At 46.5% G+C, this 20161-nt stretch overlaps 1 protein-coding gene across 3 annotated transcripts in view; it reads left to right on the top strand.

The window, feature by feature from the left end:
* Positions 1 to 8712: 8712 nt before the first annotated feature.
* The window catches only part of IGSF21 (immunoglobin superfamily member 21), a 492728-nt gene continuing 481279 nt past the window's right edge, over positions 8713 to 20161 (top strand). For all 3 annotated transcript variants that reach the window (XM_044278638.1, XM_044278639.1, XM_044278637.1), the window contains exon 1: positions 8713 to 8947. In XM_044278638.1, coding sequence (XP_044134573.1) covers positions 8884 to 8947 — 64 coding nt within the window. In that variant the 5' untranslated portion in view covers positions 8713 to 8883. The remainder of the gene's footprint in view (positions 8948 to 20161) is intronic.

Genomic DNA, 20161 nt, shown 5'->3' with positions numbered 1-20161 from the left:
TGCTATAGGTCAGTCATTTGGTCTTTATGACTTTCACTTTATACCTATAAGACCAGTGACGTTCATGGGAAAGAGATGTAACTGAGATCTAGAAGACAAGTGATGGACATGGATGATCAAAAGGTCCTTGGATCTAGAAGACAAGTGATTGTCATGGAGGATTGATAGAAACTGCGATCTAGAAAAAAAGAGATGGACATGGATGATCAAAAGGTCCTTGGATCTAGAAGACAAGTGATGGTCATGGAGGATCGATAGAAACTGAGATCTAGAAGACACATAAAGGTCAAGGAGAAGAGATAGAAACATATCTAGATAACAAGTGGTATTTAGGTGAGAATTGATACTTAGAAGACAAGTAACACTCATGGAAAAGAAATATGAACTGAAATCTGGAAGTGATGCTCATGAAGGAGAGATGTGGACTGAGATATAGAAAATTAGTGACAGTCACGGAGAAGAGATGTACACTTAGATCTAGAAGGCAAGGAATGTCATGGATTAAAGATAGGAAGTATGATCTTAGGAAATATAGTAGATTGATAGCGGAAATTTTTTTTCCCCCCCTTTCTTCATCCCAGGTTTACATTCACTTACTGTAGATTTTCGGAAAAATCACAGTCATGAAGGAGAGATGGGGTCTGACAGATCTACAAGAGACGTGATGATCATGGAGAAGACATGTGGACTGTGCTCCAGAGGACAAGACAGTTGCTCGTGCACGTTACATTGTGCCGGAGTCTGCAGTTCTGGCTCCATTTGTAGACCTCGTTCACCGTCTTGTCCCCGGAATTCAGCGTCTAATCTCCTCTGTTCGGTGGACTGCGCTGCATGTAAATGTGTTCTCTCTTCAAAGGACTCATTAGTGACCCTCACTATATAAATCATGATTGGCTCTTCTATAAAGACAGATAAGTGGATGGAGGGGGTGGTGGTGGTGGGGTGTCACTCGGAGCTTAATGCCTCATATTATCAGGCAGATAATGTGGACATTCAGCTATGTACAGAGCAAATTAGCAGCGAGGAATGGCTGGAGGATCCGCAGGGATGACACCTGTAACTGGTTTCCTAGATCTACTACAGGCTTCTTACACTGGTGCCCTGGAAATGCTCTGCTCACTGGTGTCAGGGCAGACTGAGTCTAGTGTGAACAGAGCCGTACTGTTACCATTTACTGACGTTAGTGTTCCTGTAGCACCGTGATCTCCACCCTCTGGCTCTCCAACATGTACTGATAGTCGCAGGCTGTCATAGCATGTTGGGAGTTGTAGTTTTGCAACAGCTGGAATTACAGGGGCGTAGCTAACGGCTCATGGGCCCTGGTGCAAGAGTTCACCTTGGGCCCCCCTTCCCTCAGTGCTTTGTGTGTCGTCTTTGGGCCCTGTCAAGCTCCTGGGCCCAGTAGCGACTGCTACCTCTGCACCCCCTATAGCTACGCCCATGGCTGGAAAGCCACAGGTTGGAGAACATTGTGTTTAGCATATCGAGAGTTTGCAGAGAGCAAAAGAAGTCCCCTTGGTGTAAAAAGCAAAGTCCATTTTGTATTTCACGGTAATTATATTTTTCTGCAGTAAAAGTAAAAAAATTTCTAACATATCTCCAAATCCCCTACATAGAGATTCAATTATCCACCACTAGGGGCGCATACTGTATATATTTTTATAAATTGAACTCAATAATAAAACTGTATGCAGTAAGCTCCCTCTAGTGGTGGCTGCAGGTAGACAGGATGTGTTGCTCCAGCTCTATGCAGGGGATTGGAACTATGCCTAAGAAGAGCAAAGGTTTCAGAATGCTGGATCTGAAAACAGCCTTGTGTTAAGAGTAAATCGCTGTTCCACGTTTTCCAGCATTTACACATCAAGGCAAAAAATCAACTGTATCCAAAATAGCTGAATAGGGTGGATGCTGGGTAAGGAAGGAGATTAACATCTGGTGTGCAGTAGGGGTCTGTAGGGTCAGGTCAACTGAATGTAATGACACCTTTCGCTTAGCGATCTGTTGCTTCATTCTGGAGAAAAAGCGTGTTTAATCCATATGCAAATGAGCAGTTAAGTGCACTGAAGGCGGGCCCAAGCTAATCGGTGCACCCTTGCTCCTCCTGTGTCCTCTGCCAGCTCCTCTCTATGCTTCTTCATTGACAGAGCCAGGCGAGAGGACTATGCAAGAAGGAGAAGGGGATGCAGGAGAAGCAAGGGTGCACAGAGTGACTTGGTTCTGCGCTCAGGGCACTTCAGTGCTCATTTGCATATGGATTTTTTTTCTCCAGAATGAAGCAACAGATCGCTGAGTGCCTTAAAGAGGTTCTGCCATGAATAATGTAAAAAATGAAAATGATACATAATCTAGTCCATGACAATCTCTTTCTAACAAAGCTAGAACCAGCCCCGTACCTCACATGGATCCCCCATTCATTGCTCCAATTGTTCTGCTAAATTTAGTTCAAGCTGGCAGCTCAGGGGGCATGTCCATTGTCAGAGGGCATGTCCTGTCTGCTGCAGCTGGTGGCAGTTGAAAGGTGGAACTGAGCATGTGCTTCCACCTTGGTGAGCGGGACAGAGACATCAGCAAGAGAACAAACAGCAGGTGGCGCTATACAGATAGATTTCATTGAACAACTCAGTAGCTATAATACATTTTTTATGACATGGAATTACAAAAGTACTCAGATCCAGGGGCTGCTTTGCAATTTGTAGAATATTATTTGTGGGACAACCCCTTTAAGCTAGGACTCCACAGCAACTTGTGGGTGTGTAACATAAAATGGTAATGTCACGCTTCTACATCTCATGGAAAGGGCAATGGCCCACAGGTTACCGCCACATGACAGTCGGGAACGATCCAAAATAGGCTGGGAATTCCATGCTACCGCCTTCACTCCCCTGTCAGTGCACCGTGTGGGATCTTATTGTCATGTGCCCGCAAGTCACTGTGTAGCCATGACCTATGCATTTTGCAACAATTGAGGGGTGACACATTGGGGAAGAATGCTTTAAAGTAGAACTCCCACAAAAAATGTTTTTCTTTGACCTGTTAGAAAAGTACATGATGTAATCTGTAGGGAAGGTAATCTTCTTAGCAGTAGAACAACTCCAATATAGTACATACAATACACTGGGGTCTAGCGTACAATACTATTGAAAAAACAAACAAAACAAAAAAAAACAACAACCAATAACCCCAAAGGGAATGAGGAAAACACTCATAAAATATATGCAGTTTTATTAATACATGAAATAGACACACAATGACATAAGGCACAAGGTCATGGGAGGACGGGACGCCCCGTGTATCGGGGCAACAATCCCCCCCCTTACATGCACCATACTGACAGGACAACAAAGCAGAAGATCCAAAGATACTAAACCACACACTGATGGGTCTAATGTAAGTTACCCAAAATGACATGGCTACACGCAAGTCCGGAATGTGCATGATGTTAACTGCTACCAGTGCTAGTGTTGAACTGGCTCATGAAGATTGTGATGGCCACAAGGTCTGCTCGCAAATGTGAAATATAAACAGAGCAAGGACACGGTAGTGGTAGACATACTAGAAAAATGACTGATACATAAAGACACTATTAGTAAACATAGGAATTCATCAATTACCCATAACGTGTGGAAGCACCGGATGTCTGGACAGAGCTGTACCTCGACACGCGTTTCGCCAGGAGGTGGCTTCTTAGCAGTGACTGTATTTGTGAGTTATAACCTCCCTTCTGCTCCTCAGCTGTGTCATGTGACCAGCGCTCTGATCTCCAACTGACACAAGACAGGAAGTTACTTCTCTATTCATTCCTATGAGACTGACATTGAGGCTCCCATAGGAATACACAGAGAGACTGGCTTCCTGTCCACACATAAGATGCTGTGTTATTTGGAAAGTCAGAGTGCTGGTCACATGAGACAGCTGAGGATCAGAAGGGAGGGGATAACTCTCACAACTACAATCACTGGTAAGAAAGTTACCTTCACTACAGTTTACATTATGTACCTTTCTAACAGGTCAGAAACATTTTTGTAGGAGTTCTTCTTGAAGTGATGTGACGGTTGCCTCAGTATATTGCAATCTATATAACCCGCTAAGTGTATGCTGCTATAATGCGTCATACCCCTCATCCTCATCTGGTCATACAGATATCTCACCTGATTCCTGGTGACCTGGATGCTTCCCAGAGACTTTACAACATTATGGCTATTACTCATGACGCAGGCCCGGTAGATATACCGTAGCCTGCGTCTTGCTCCATTGCTGCACCATTCACCGTAGGCTCCAGTTCTACCCTCCTGTTCGGGCATTAGGTCCTCTCCTGTATGAAGAGCCCATAAAGGAGAGGGAGGGTTGTGTGACTTTAACCAGGCATCTGAGTAAATCATAGCAACATGACGGAGATATGCCAAGTTAATGGCCGCAGAGCAGGCGCTCGACACAGCCCTGGCACCATCCGCAGCTGGCACACTGATAAATGACATGTTCATGTGCTCCAGTCTGCTATTAACCCCTGCACAGCAGCTGGTAGCGAAAGGCATCGTCACCTTGCTTTGCACAGACTGGGTTAATCCTTAACGCGTTGCTTGCTGTAGGAAAAACCCATTTGCCGTCTGATGGGTCTGTCAATGATGGGGGAGCTCAGATTAATGACACTGCAGCGGAGATCGCGGCTGTTTATTTAAATCGCTAACCTAATAAGTGACAGTGATTTATATGTGTGACATTTGTCAGGCTGGCTTCCTCACAAGGGGTTAAATGTGCACCTTTAGCCTGGATCCAGATGGGAAAATGGGTTTCTTATAAGGTGAGGGAAGGAGTACAGCAGTCACATCTCAGCCCCCTACTATTCACTTTCTCCCAGCAGCAAATCCGCTTAAAAAAGCGGCAAAATCCATGAGGAGATTAGAGGAAAATCAGGACAATGAGTGGAGAGGAAAGGGGTCAGGCATGAAGGGCAAGAGGGGATAGGATGGGGTCCAAAGAAGGGGAAATTAAATTGCAGGAACGGCAGAGGGCAGTTAGCACTAGAGGAGATAGGAAAAGACTGAAGTCATAGAGACCAGGGAGTGAGCCCTCAATGTGATGGGCTGACTGATGGAGACCAGGGAGTGAGCCCTCAATGTGATGGGCTGACTGATGGAGACCAGGGAGTGAGCACTCAATGTCATGGGCTGAGTCATAGAGACCAGGAAGTGAGCACTCAATGTGATGGGCTAACCTGACTGATCGAGACCAGGGAGTGAGCACTCACTGTGATGGGCTGACTGATGGAGACCAGGGAGTGAGCACTCACTGTGATGGGCTGAATGATGGAGACCAATGAGTGAGGGCTCAATGTCATGACCTGAATGATAGAGACCAAGGAGTGAGGGCTCAATGTCATGGGCTGACTGATGAAGACCAAGGAGTAGGTGCTAAATATCATGGGCTGACTGATCGAACCCAGGGAGAGAGCAGTCTATGACATGGTTTGGCTGATGGAGATAGGACAGTGAGGACTCAATGTGATGGGCTGACTGATCGAGACCAGGGAGTGAGCACTCAATGTGATGGGCTGACTGATAGAGACCAGGATGTGAGCACTCAATGTCATGGGCTGACTGATGGAGACCAGGAAGAGAGTACTCAATGTGATGAGCTGACTGATAGAGACCAGGGAGTTAGCACTCATTGTGATGGACTGACTAATGGAGACCAGGAAGTGAGCACTCAATGTCATGGACTGACTGATGGAGACCTGTGGGTAGGCACTCAATGTCATGGGCTGACTGATAGAGACTAAGGAGTGAGCACTCAATGTCATGAGCTGAATGATAGAGACCAAGGAGTGAGGGCTCAATGTCATGGGCTGACTGATGGAGACCAATGAGTGGGTGCTCAATGTCATGGGCTGACTGATCGAACCCAGGGAAAGAGCAGTCTAAGACATGGGTTGCCTGATGGAGATAGGACAGTGAGGACTCAATGTCATGGGCTGACTGATGGAGACCAAAAAGTGAGTGCTCAATGGCATGGGCTGCATGATAGAGACCTGTGAGAGAGCATTCTAACACATTGGCTCACTGATGGAGATAGGTGAGTAAGCACTTGGTGACATGGGCTGACTGATGGGGAAATGGGAGTGAGCTGACTGATGGATATAGGCGAGTGAGTACTCAATGACATGGGCTGACTGATGGAGATAGGAAAGCAAGCAGTCAATGACATGGGCCGACTGATGGGGATAGGGGAGTGAGCACTTAGTGACATGGGCTGACTGATGGAAATAGGAGAATGAGCACTCAGTAACATGTACTGACTGATGAAGACAGGGAGTGAGCACTCAGTGACATAGGCTAACTGATGGAGATAGGAGAGTGAGCACTGAATTGCATAGGGTGATTGATAGATAGGAGAGCGAGCACTCCACGATGAGCTGACTGATGGAGACAAAACAGTGAGCACTCCATGACATGGGCAGACTCACAAACATAGGGAAGTGAGCACTCAGTGACATGGGCTGACTGATAGTGACCAGGGGGTGAACACAGAATGACATGGGTGGACTGATAGAGTTAGGGGAGTGAGAACTCACTGTCAGGGGCTGACTGGTGGGGACAGGGGAATGAATACTCAGTGAGAGAGGATAGGACCAGTAGATGGTGACAAGAGGGAGCATTCAAAGAGATGGACTGTTATCGAGACAAAGGAGTTTGCACCCAATAAGAGAGGAGGTAGCTGGTTGGGAGAGGTCAGTAAACACCCCCATGATGATGGGGTTGGATAATGGACACCTAGAAATTGGAGCTCCATGAAACAGGAGCTAGGTGAATGTGGGACCTCATGGAGTACTCCAGGGACAGGTGAATGGCGAGAAATGACTGATGATTTTAAGGCCTTATTCACACATTAGTGTTTGGTCAGTGATTTCCATCAGTGATTGTGAGCCCAAACCAAGTGCAGGTCAGAAACACAGAACAAATGGAAATCTTTCCATTATACATTATCTCTGTGTTGTCTTCTCTTATGGTTTTGGCTCACAATCACTGATGGAAATCATTGATCAAACACTGACATGTAAGGACTAAGAGATAGGAAAGGGTTTAGGAGAGGGGAGAACTCCAGGGGACAGAGTCTGAGTGATGAGGGATGAGTGAACCCCCCCATGGAAGGTATGGGCTTTCTATTATACAGGGGGTTGAGATATGGAGACAGGGAAGTGGGCTGTCAGTGAGAGTGGAGTGGGATGATACAGTAATATATTCAGTAGAACTCCATGAGAATGGAGCTGAGTGATGAGACGGCAGAGAGGCTGAGGGTGGCGAGGGACTGGGCACTGCAAGAGATGGCAGGCAGGCTGAAGGTTGTGAAGGAGTAAGCACTCCAAGACAGGGCAGACAGACTGAGGGTCGCGAAGGAGTAAGCACTCCAAAAGATGGCAGACATGCTGAGGGTCGTGAAGGACTGGGCACTCCAAGAGAGGGCAGACAGACTGAGGGTTGCGAAGGAGTGAGCACTCCAAGAGAGGGCAGACAGGCTGAGGGTTGCAAAGGAGTTGGCACTCCAAGAGATGGCAGACATGTTGAGGGTCGTGAAGGAGTGAGTACTCCAAGAGATGGCAGGCAGGCTGAAGGTTGTGAAGGAGTAAGCACTCCAAGACAGGGCAGACATGCTGAGGGTTGTGAAGGAGTGAGTACTCCAAGAGATGGCAGACATGCTGAGGGTGTGAAGGACTGGGCACTCCAAGAGAGGGCAGACAGACTGAGGGTTGCGAAGGAGTGAGCACTCCAAGAGAGGGCAGACAGGCTGAGGGTTGCAAAGGAGTGGGCACTCCAAGAGATGGCAGACATGTTGAGGGTCGTGAAGGAGTGAGTACTCCAAGAGATGGCAGGCAGGCTGAAGGTTGTGAAGGAGTAAGCACTCCAAGACAGGGCAGACATGCTGAGGGTTGTGAAGGAGTGAGCACTCCAAGAGATGGAAGACATGCTGAGGGTGTGAAGGAGTGAGCACTCCAAGAGATGGCAGACATGCTAAGGGTTGTGAAGGAGTAAGCACTCCAAGAGATGGCAGACATGCTAAGGGTTGTGAAGGAGTAAGCACTCCAAGAGATGGCAGAGAGACTGAGGGTCCTGAAGGAATGGATACTCCAAGAGACAGCTGAGGGTTATGGAGTGGGCACTCCAAGCAGAGAGGTTAACGGTCTGAACAAATGAGCACTCCAAGAGACAGCAGACAGGTTAAGGGTTGGGTAGGAGTGGACAGTCTAAGAGAAGGCAGAGAGGCTAAGGCTTATGAAGGAGTGGGCACTTCAGGCAGAGAGGTTGAGGGTCCTGAACAAGTGAGTACTCCCAAGAAGTGGCAGACAGGATGAGGGTTATGCAGGGGGCACTCTAAGAGACAGGTTGAGGGTCACAAAGTAGTTGGGCACTCAAAGAGACAGCAGAGAGGTACAGGGTCAGAATGGAGGGGACACTCCAAGAGCAGAGAGGCTGAGGGTCCTGAATCAGTGGGCACTCCAGGCAGAGAGGCTGAGGGTGGTGAAGCAGTGGGCACGCCATGAGGCCAGGGCTAAGTGATGGATGTAGGGCAGTGAGCACTCCACAAGACGGCAGAGGGGTGGGTGATGGAGAGAGGGGAGTGGGCACTCCATGAGACGGGCTGGCTGGGGAGGGGGTGGAGGAGGAGGAGGGAGCAGTGAGCGGCTGGAGGAGCAGTTGATGCCAGGCTGTGGCTGCTGCAGGCAGTGAGGACGGAGCCGCCGAGCTCAGGCTCATACACTCGGGCGCCGCCGCTTTTCTCACCCGTCGGGTGAGGGCTTCTTTCAGGGAATGCGCCCGCAGCATCGCAGGGCTCCGGGAATGCCCGGTTTGCACTCAGGCGTGTGAAGCAGATGGAGGCACCGGGGTCGGCATGGGAGTGATGAGCTGCCCCGGGCTCAGCGCCCTGCTGTTGCCCCTTTTGCACCTGGCACTGGGTAAGTGGCCCCGCACAGGGCGCTATGTGCAGCCCGTACTTCTAACTGTCCTGCCACTGCTGGAAATAGAGATAACTGTATGTCCTGCACCCCAAAGTGTGCGCACCCCTGGATCTCCCTGTGCCCATACCGAATACCTGTCAGCAACCTGTGCCTGTGTGTGGGTGACCCCTACATGTCTGTAACTTGTATACATCTGTGTGCAGTGTGCACCCCTACATGCCTGTACCCCTGTATATGTCTGTGTGCACCCCTACATGTCTGTACCCCTGTATATGTCTGTGTGCACCCCTACATGTCTGTACCCCTGTATATGTCTGTGTGCACCCCTACATGCCTGTACCCCTGTATATGTCTGTGTGCACCCCTACATGTCTGTACCCCTGTATACGTCTGTGTGCACCCCTACATGTCTGTACCCCTGTATATGTCTGTGTGCACCCCTACATGTCTGTACCCCTGTATACGTCTGTGTGCACCCCTACATGCCTGTACCCCTGTATATGTCTGTGTGCACCCCTACATGTCTGTACCCCTGTATATGTCTGTGTGCACCCCTACATGTCTGTACCCCTGTATACGTCTGTGTGCACCCCTACATGCTTGTACCCCTGTGTATGCCTGTGTACACCCCTACATGCCTGTACTCCTGTATACGTCTGTGTGCACCCCTACATGCCTGTACCCCTGTATACGTCTGTGTGCACCCCTACATGCCTGTGTACTCCTGTATATGTCTGTGTGCACCCCTACATGCCTGGACTCCTGTATATGTCTGTGTGCACCCCTACATGCCTGTGTACTCCTGTATATGTCTGTGTGCACCCCTACATGCCTGTACGCCTGCATACGTCTGTGTGCACCCCTACATGCCTGTACTCCTGTATATGTCTGTGTGCACCCCTACATGCCTGTGTACTCCTGTATACGTCTGTGTGCACCCCTACATGCCTGTACCCCTGTATATGTCTGTGTGCACCCCTACATGCCTGGACTCCTGTATACGTCTGTGTGCACCCCTACATGCCTGTGTACTCCTGTATATGTCTGTGTGCACCCCTACATGCCTGTACTCCTGTATATATCTGTGTGCACCCCTACATGCCTGGACTCCTGTATACGTCTGTGTGCACCCCTACATGCCTGTACCCCTGTATATGTCTGTGTGCACCCCTACATGCCTGGACTCCTGTATACGTCTGTGTGCACCCCTACATGCCTGTGTACTCCTGCATATGTCTGTGTGCACCCCTACATGCCTGTACTCCTGTATATGTCTGTGTGCACCCCTACATGCCTGGACTCCTGTATACGTCTGTGTGCACCCCTACATGCCTGTACCCCTGTATACGTCTGTGTGCACCCCTACATGCCTGTACCCCTGTATACGTCTGTGTGCACCCCTACATGCCTGTACCCCTGTATACGTCTGTGTGCACCCCTACATGCCTGTACCCCTGTACATGTCTGTGTGCACCCCTACATGCCTGTGTACTCCTGTATACGTCTGTGTGCACCCCTACATGCCTGGACTCCTGTATATGTCTGTGTGCACCCCTACATGCCTGTACCCCTGTGCATGTCTGTGTGCACCCCTACATGCCTGTGTACTCCTATATACGCCTGTGTGCACCCCTACATGCCTGTACTCCTGTATACATCTGTGTGCACCCCTACATGCCTGTACCCCTGTATATGTCTGTGTGCACCCCTACATGCCTGTACTCTTGCATACGTCTGTGTGCACCCCTGTATATGTCTGTGTGCACCCCTATATGCCTGTACCCCTGTATATGTCTGTGTGCACCCCTACATGCCTGTACCCCTGTATACGTCTGTTTGCACCCCTATATGCCTGTACCCCTGTATACATCTGTGTGCACCCCTACATGCCTGTACTCCTGTATACGTCTGTGTGCACCCCTACATGCCTGTACCCCTGTATATGTCTGTGTGCACCCCTACATGCCTGTACTCCTGCATACGTCTGTGTGCACCCCTGTATATGTCTGTGTGCACCCCTATATGCCTGTACCCCTGTATATGTCTGTGTGCACCCCTACATGCCTGTACCCCTGTATACGTCTGTGTGCACCCCTACATGTCTGTATCCCTGTATACGTCTATGTGCACCCCTACATGCCTGTACCCCTGTATACATCTGTGTGCACCCCTACATGCCTGTACCCCTGTGCATGTCTGTGTGCACCCCTACATGCCTGTGTACCCCTGTATATGTCTGTGTGCACCCCTACATGCCTGTACTCCTGTATACGTCTGTGTGCACCCCTACATGCCTGTACCCCTGTATACGTCTGTGTGCACCCCTACATGCCTGTGTACTCCTGTATATGTCTGTGTGCACCCCTACATGTCTGTACCCCTGTATACGTCTGTGTGCACCCCTACATGCCTGGACTCCTGTATATGTCTGTGTGCACCCCTACATGTCTGTACCCCTGTATACGTCTGTGTGCACCCCTACATGCCTGGACTCCTGTATACGTCTGTGTGCACCCCTGTATACGTCTGTGTGCACCCCTACATGCCTGTGTACTCCTGTATACGTCTGTGTGCACCCCTCTATACCTATGCATGTACCCTATATCTTCTCTTGGATGAGGAGTTTGGAATGTTTGGCGTTAGAATAAGGAGCAGTTCCTTGTCCATTCCCTCTCCATTCCTCCTTTATTCCCTCTCTCGTATGCCTCTCCTGTCCTGGGATCAGTCTCTGGATTAGATCCTTCCTTCTGGATATCTTCTTGTTACTACTTCGTATCTATATGGATCTGTTCTCTGTAATATTTGGTTACATTATTTATGAAGCGTCGTCTGATACAATGATCTGTATGTGATATCTATAGGCATCTACCTCCTATTCCAGCCCACGTATTATAACGTACAGCGTTACCCTGTATCTCAGGCTGGTAGACCAATGTATATGTAAATGTTCTTGCAGCCTGGTGTCTTACCCTGTATTGCACTATTCTGTCCTCATACGTCTGCTGCCTCTATATTTTTAGCCTTTCATGCTATCACACAGTCTTTGGGGGGGTCTTTCCTTATGTCACCTATTCTGTAGACCCCTCTCCAGTGTGAGCTGTACAGAGCAGCTCCCAGTGCTGGGATCCTAGTCATATATATTATGATATACATTACGTCCTGTACCATCTCTCTGTATATCAGGCTTGCACACTTTAGGCTACTTTCACACTGGCGTTTTGGCTTTCCCTTTGTGAGATCCGTTCAGGGCTCCGGTCCAAAACGGATCACTTTGCATTCGAATGCATTCTTAATGGAAAAGGATCCGCTCAGAATGCATCAGTCCAGTCTCCGTTACGCTTTGGAGACGGACACCAAAACACAGCTTGCAGCATTTTGGTGTCCATCTGATGAAACTGAGCCAAACGGATCCGTCCTGGCACACAATGTAAGTCAATGGGGATGGATCCGTTTTCACTGACACAATCTGGCACAATAGAAAACGGATCCGTCCTCCATTGACTTTCAGTGGTGTTCAAGACGGATCTGTCTTGGCTATGTTACAGATAATACAAACGGATCCGTTCTGAACAGATGCAGACGGTTGCATTATCTGAACGGATCCGTACAAAACGCGAGTGTGAAAGTAGCCTTACATTGCATTTCCCATGCCATTCCTTTTCTAACCTCCGACATTTTGTCCCGATATTCAGCTGCATGCACTTACTCCACTGTTGTAACCTAGTTTTTGCTAAGAAAATGTCAATTGCGCCGTTTTAGAATAGACGTATATGGCTCCTGTCATGACTGAGGTGTATTTAGATTTTTCATCGTGAGGGAGCAGTGTGGCTTGAAGTTCTTACTGTCCTAATCCTGTCAATGCACGTGAAGTGCTCATCATGACTGTGCAAGCGGGGTCTCAATGATGATTTGATGGTGCATATAGGGTCTCTGTCATGATATAACGGTACATATATGCTTTGCGACTGCCACAATGCGAAAGTAGATGTACGTGTCATAATATAACCTTGCATGTAGGTCCTCTGTCTCTGTTTAACCTGAGATGACAGGGTTCCTATATCAGGATATGCAATGTGTGTATATTTACCATTTTCCTTTTTGGCATACTAGAGTATATTGTCTTTACAATTGGTATATAGTAGGATTGCCTTTTTTGGCAATATCTTATATATTTATGGTACAGTATGTAAATCTTTCTTCTGTCATGATACATAGTATGAGTAGATTCTACACCTACATATCTACATATAGATTCTACATATCTTTGTGATATACTCAGTATACTGCATGTACATTCCTCCTGTGTACGGTGGTCTATATCGTGATATACTCAGTATACTGTATGCACATTGCTCCTGTGTACGGTGGTCTATATCATGATATACTCAGTTTACTGTATGTACATTCCTCCTGTGTACATGGTCTATTTCGTGATATACTCAGTATACTGTATGTACATTCCTCCTGTGTACGGTGGTCTATATCGTGATATACTCAGTATACTGTATGCACATTCCTCCTGTGTACATGGTCTATATCGTGATATACTCAGTATTATGTATGTACATTCCTCCTGTGTACGATGGTCTATATCATGACATACTCAATATACTGTATGTACATTCCTCCTGTGTATGGTGGTCTCTATCGTGATATACTCATTATATATACCTTCCTCCTGCGTGCGGTGGTCTCTATCATGATATACTCATTATATGTACATTCTGCCTGTGTGTGGTGGTGCCTATCGTGATATACTTATAATATATACATTCCGCCTGTGTCCGATGGTCTCTATCTTGATATGCTCAGTATATTTCGCCTGTCTGCGGTGGTCTCTATCGTGATATGCTCAGTATATATACATTCCTCCTGTATGCGGTGGTCTCTATCGTGATATGCTCAGTATATGTGCATTCCTCCTGTATGCGGTGGTTTCTATCGCGATATGCTCAGTATATATACATTCCTCCTTTATGCGGTGGTCTCTATCGCGATATGCTCAGTATATATACATTCCTCCTGTATGCGGTGGTCTCTATCGTGATATACTCAGTATATGTACATTCCTGCTGTGCGGTGGTCTCTATCGTGATATGCTCAGTATATATATATATATATATATATATATATACATTCCTCCTGTATGAGGTGGTCTCTATCGCGATATGCTCAGTATATATACATTCCTCCTGTATGCGGTGGTCGCTGTCGCGATATGCTCAGTATATATACATTCCTCCTGTATGTGGTGGTGTCTATCGCGAGATATGCTCAGTATATATACATTCCTCCTGTATGTGGTGGTGTCTATCGTGATATGCTCAGTATATATATACATTCCTCCTGTATGCGGTGGTCTCTATCATGATATGCTCAGTATATATATTTATATACATTCCTCCTGTATGAGGTGGTCTCTATCGCGATATGCTCAGTATATATACATTCCTCCTGTATGCGGTGGTCTCTATCGCGATATGCTCAGTATATATACATTCCTCCTGTATGCGGTGGTCTCTATCGTGATATGCTCAGTATATATACATTCCTCCTGTATGCGGTGGTCTCTATTGTGATATGCTTAGTGTATATATACATTCCTCCTGTATGCGGTGGTCTCTATCGTGATATGCTCAGTATATATACATTCCTCCTGTATGCGGTGGTCTCTGTCGTGATATACTCAGTATTTGTACATTCTTGCTGTGTGCGGTGGTCTCTATCGTGATATGCTCAGTATATATATACATTCCTCCTGTATGCGGTGGTCTCTATCGTGATATGCTCAGTATAAATACATTCCTCCTGTATGAGGTGGTCTATATCGTGATATTCTCAGTGTATATATACATTCCTCCTGTATGCGGTGGTCTCTATCGCGATATGCTCAGTATAAGTACATTCCTCCTGTGTGCGGTGGTCTCTATCGTGATATGCTCAGTATATATATACATTCCTCCTGTATGCGGTGGTCTCTATCGTGATATGCTCAGTATAAATACATTCCTCCTGTATGCGGTGGTCTCTATCATGATATGCTCAGTATATATATTTATATACATTCCTCCTGTATGAGGTGGTCTCTATTGCGATATGCTCAGTATATATACATTCCTCCTGTATGCGGTGGTCTCTATCGCGATATGCTCAGTATATATACATTCCTCCTGTATGCGGTGGTCTCTATCGTGATATGCTCAGTATATATACATTCCTCCTGTATGCGGTGGTCTCTATTGTGATATGCTTAGTGTATATATACATTCCTCCTGTATGCGGTGGTCTCTATCGTGATATGCTCAGTATATATACATTCCTCCTGTATGCGGTGGTCTCTGTCGTGATATACTCAGTATTTGTACATTCTTGCTGTGTGCGGTGGTCTCTATCGTGATATGCTCAGTATATATATATATATATATATATTCCTCCTGTATGAGGTGGTCTATATCGTGATATGCTCAGTATATATACATTCCTCCTGTATGCGGTGGTCTCTATCGCGATATGCTCAGTATAAGTACATTCCTCCTGTGTGCGGTGGTCTCTATCGTGATATGCTCAGTATAAATACATTCCTCCTGTATGCGGTGGTCTCTATCGTGAATTGCTCAGTATATATACATTCCTCCTGTATGCGGTGGTCTTTATCGTGATATGCTCAGTATATATACATTCCTCCTGTATGTGGTGGTCTCTATCGTGATATGCTCAGTATATGTGCATTCCTGCCGTGTGTGGTGGTCTCTATCATGATATGCTCATAATATATATATACATTCCTCCTGTATGAGGTGGTCTATATCGTGATATGCTCAGTATATATACATTCCTCCTGTGTGCGGTGGTCTCTATCGCGATATGCTCAGTATATGTACATTCCTCCTGTATGTGGTGGTCTCTATCGTGATATGCTCAGTATATATACATTCCTCCTGTATGCGGTGGTCTCTATCGTGATATGCTCAGTATAAATACATTCCTCCTGTATGCGGTGGTCTCTATCACGATATGCTCAGTATATATACATTCCTCCTGTATGCGGTGGTCTCAATCACGATATGCTCAGTATATATAAATTCTTCCTGTATGCGGTGGTCTCTATCGTGATATACTCAGTATATGTACATTCCTGCTGTGCGGTGGTCTCTATCGTGATATGCTCAGTATATATATATATATATATATATATATATACATTCCTCCTGTATGAGGTGGTCTCTATCGCTATATGCTCAGTATATATACATTCCTCCTGTATGCGGTGGTCTCTATCGCGATATGCTCAGTATATATACATTCCTCCTGTATGCGGTGGTCTCTATCGCGATATGCTCAGTATATATACATTCCTCCTGTATGCGGTGGTGTCTATCGTGATATGCTCAGTATATATATACATTCCTCCTGTATGCGGTGGTCTCTATCGTGATATGCTCAGTATATATACATTCCTCCTGTATGCGGTGGTCTCTATCGCGATATGCTCAGTATATATACATTCCTCCTGTATGAGGTGGTCTCTATTGCGATATGCTCAGTATATATACATTCCTCCTGTATGCGGTGGTCTCTATCGCGATATGCTCAGTATATATACATTCCTCCTGTATGCGGTGGTCTCTATCGTGATATGCTCAGTATATATACATTCCACCTGTATGCGGTGGTCTCTATAGTGATATGCTTAGTATATATACATTCCTCCTGTATGCGGTGGTCTCTATCGTGATATGCTCAGTATATATACATTCCTCCTGTATGCGGTGGTCTCTGTTGTGATATACTCAGTATTTGTACATTCTTGCTGTGTGCGGTGGTCTCTATCGTGATATGCTCAGTATATATATATATATATACATTCCTCCTGTATGAGGTGGTCTATATCGTGATATGCTCAGTATATATACATTCCTCCTGTACGAGGTGGTCTATATCACGATATGCTCAGTATATATACATTCCTCCTGTATGCGGTGGTCTCTATCGTGATATGCTCAGTATATATATACATTCCTCCTGTATGCGGTGGTCTTTATTGTGATATGCTCAGTATATATATACATTCCTCCCGTATGTGGTGGTCTCTATCGTGATATGCTCAGTATATGTACATTCCTCCTGTATGCGGTGGTCTCTATCACGATATGCTCAGTATATATTCATTCCTCCTGTATGCGGTGGTCTATATCGCGATATGCTCAGTATATGTACATTCCTCCTGTATGCGGGGGTCTCTATCGCGATAGGCTCAGTATGTGTACATTCCTTTCTGTATTCTGTTAGTCTTTGTCAGTCCAGCTCAGTCTCTCTTTCGCTTCTCTGAACAATCTCCTCTTTGTAGGCTCCGGGTTTCCTCTCTCTCTCTGTGCAGGATCATGTCTCCCCCTTCTGCCTCCTTTCTCCTCTTTAGATTGATTTTATTTTCTTGTTTGGTTAGATCCTCGCTTCTCCTGCACACACTGGGGCTCCTGTACCAGGAGCTGTTGTCACTGTGGACATCCACGTATCTGATTGTCACAGGGATGAATGACATTCTGCATTAAAAGCCTATATTGGGGGGTGAGGGATAAACTGGAGGTTCAGAATAGTCTGAAGATTTGGGGTTGCATCCACTGTGTTCCCCAGGTAACTGGTCTGTAACTGGTGTCTCTTAATGGACTGGAGATGATTTACTGCCTCAGTGACCGTACCCATCATGAAATGGCTCGACCAGTGTAATGCAAATAAAGCAGAATCTGTATACTGAGATCTGCAACTCTCTAAAATATCTTGTGCTGCAGGTCCTTCCTATTTTCAACATATCTTCTAGCTGTCAGTGAATGAAAGAGTCTGAAAATCTGAGCTGAAGAGAATCTAATACAACAAATACTTTCTTCTGCTGATTTTGTTGCAAACCCATCGACAACTTCATAGATCAAAGTGAAAAACTGCAAAATTGTTACCCTATTCAAATTGGTTTGAATGTCTGCACCTTGGGCCTGAAACCTAATTTTTTTTCAACTACTTGTTAATGGGATTTTAAAAAAATCCCTATCCACAGTATGTGTTATGTAGTGCTGCAGAATTTTAGTGTGGAATTTGCATTGAAAATCTGATACAAGTCCTTGACGTGGCCATAAAAAATGGGATGAGGAATTGAAACCCAAAGTAGTTACAAAGTTGCAGAACTTTTCGCTATGCACGAGTTTGCTCACCACCGTGCCTCTTTTTGTGAGGTCGGAATGAGATGTGTAATAGCTGGTAGCCCTGGTGGGGCTTTTAAAAGGAGGGAAACCTTTAGGATGCAGATGTCCAGAGCTGTGGGTATAGAAGCTAGCCCCCATACAATGGATAATACTAGTGACATTACCAACTCCAAAGCAAATTCTTTTTACATTAAGTCACATTTCTAACTCCGTCCAATCTCTATCCATAGACCACCAATGCTGCCCAGTCCACTTTGTGTCCCACGACCCCACACACTTATAGTGGCCCTTAATGCCTCTCCACCCAATAGTGATGCCCTCCTAGTGTCCCTCAGACAAGAATGATGCCTCCAAACAGTATGATGCCCCTTTAGTGCCCCTTAGACAGTAATGATGCCCCAACACAGTATGATGCCCCTTTAGTGCCCCTTAGACAGTAATGATGCCCCAACACAGTATGATGCCCCTTTAGTGCCCCTTAGACAGTAATGATGCCCTAACACAGTATGATGCCCCTTATAGAGTAATGATGCCCAACACAGTATGATGCCCCTTTAGTGCCCCTCAGACAGTAATGATGCCCCAACATGGTATGATTCCCCTTTAGTGCCCCTCAGACGGTAATGATGCCCGTACACTGTGTGATGCCCCTTTAGTATCATCAGTTTCAGACTGGTGGGGGGGGGTCTAACCCCTAACAATCAGGTGTTTTGGGCCCCTTTAGTGCCCCGTAGACAGTAATGATGCCCCAACACAGTATGATGCCCCTTTAGTGCCCCTTAGACAGTAATGATGCCCCAACACAGTATGATGCCCCTTTAGTGCCCCTTAGAGACGGTAATGATGCCCTAACACAGTATGATGCCCCTTATACAGTGATGATGCCCCAACACAGTATGATGCCCTTTTAGTGCCCCTTAGACAGTAATGATGCCCCAACACAGTATGATGCCCCTTTAGTGCCCCTTAGAGACGGTAATGATGCCCTAACACAGTATGATGCCCCTTATACAGTAATCATGCCCCAACACAGTATGATGCCCCTTTAGTGCCCCTCAGACAGTAATGATGCCCCAACACAGTATGATTCCCCTTTAGTGCCCCTCAGATAGTAATGATGCCCCTACACAGTATGATGCCCCTTTAGTATCATCAGTTTCAGACCGGTGGGGTCTGACCTCTAACCATCAGCTGTTTTGGGCAGCTTTGGCTCCAGAAACAATATAGTGTACAGAGTGGAAGCAGAAGGCTGCATACACTGTGTAATTTCTGAAGCCGGCATACTGTCAGTGGGGGCTAACCTGCAGTACCCCGACCTTCTGCCTCCAGCTGCATACAATGTGTGGTTTCCAGCTCTATGGCAGCTTGAAACAGCTGATCAGTGGAGGTGCCAAGTGTCAGACCCCCACCGATCTGATATTGATGACTTCTGCTAAACAAAGATCAATATCTGGAACCCCGTCAACCCCTTTAAGTGTCCCACACAGTATGAGCCCCTTAAGTGCCCCCACACACAGTATGTACTTCCACAATGCATACTCACATTCCCACGGTGGACCTTGCTGTCTATGGTTGGAATGATGACATCACTGCATTTTGCCTGCCTGCGCCAAACCACTGGTGGATCAGAGAGCTGACGACTCCTTCTTCACCATTGTATTCAGCTGCATCTGCCTCCTGCGGAGGCAGAAAGAGTTGAAGTTGGGGCATTCATCAGCCTTCCAGGAACTGTGGGGCAGAGCTTGAAATTCGGGACTGTTCTGCTAGATCCTGGGAGTCTAATCTTCTGCCCATGGGAGATTCTTCTGCATGGATCTATTCTGTACCCCAAAATTAAAAAGGGGAAATTATTGGAGGAGCAGGGCTGGGCTTTAGTAAAACAAAGGTAATCCTCACAGATTTTTTTTTAGTTAAAATTTTTTAAAAGCAACATTATTTTAAAATAAATATCTTTATAGGGAGCGAAGCACCAAAATTCCAGCTGCTGGAAGCCACCACTAGGGGGAGCTTAGGCACTTGC

Source organism: Bufo gargarizans, chromosome 2 (assembly GCF_014858855.1).
Source record: "Bufo gargarizans isolate SCDJY-AF-19 chromosome 2, ASM1485885v1, whole genome shotgun sequence".
Classification (NCBI taxonomy): domain Eukaryota; kingdom Metazoa; phylum Chordata; class Amphibia; order Anura; family Bufonidae; genus Bufo; species Bufo gargarizans.
This window is presented reverse-complemented; position numbering and strand designations above follow the sequence as displayed.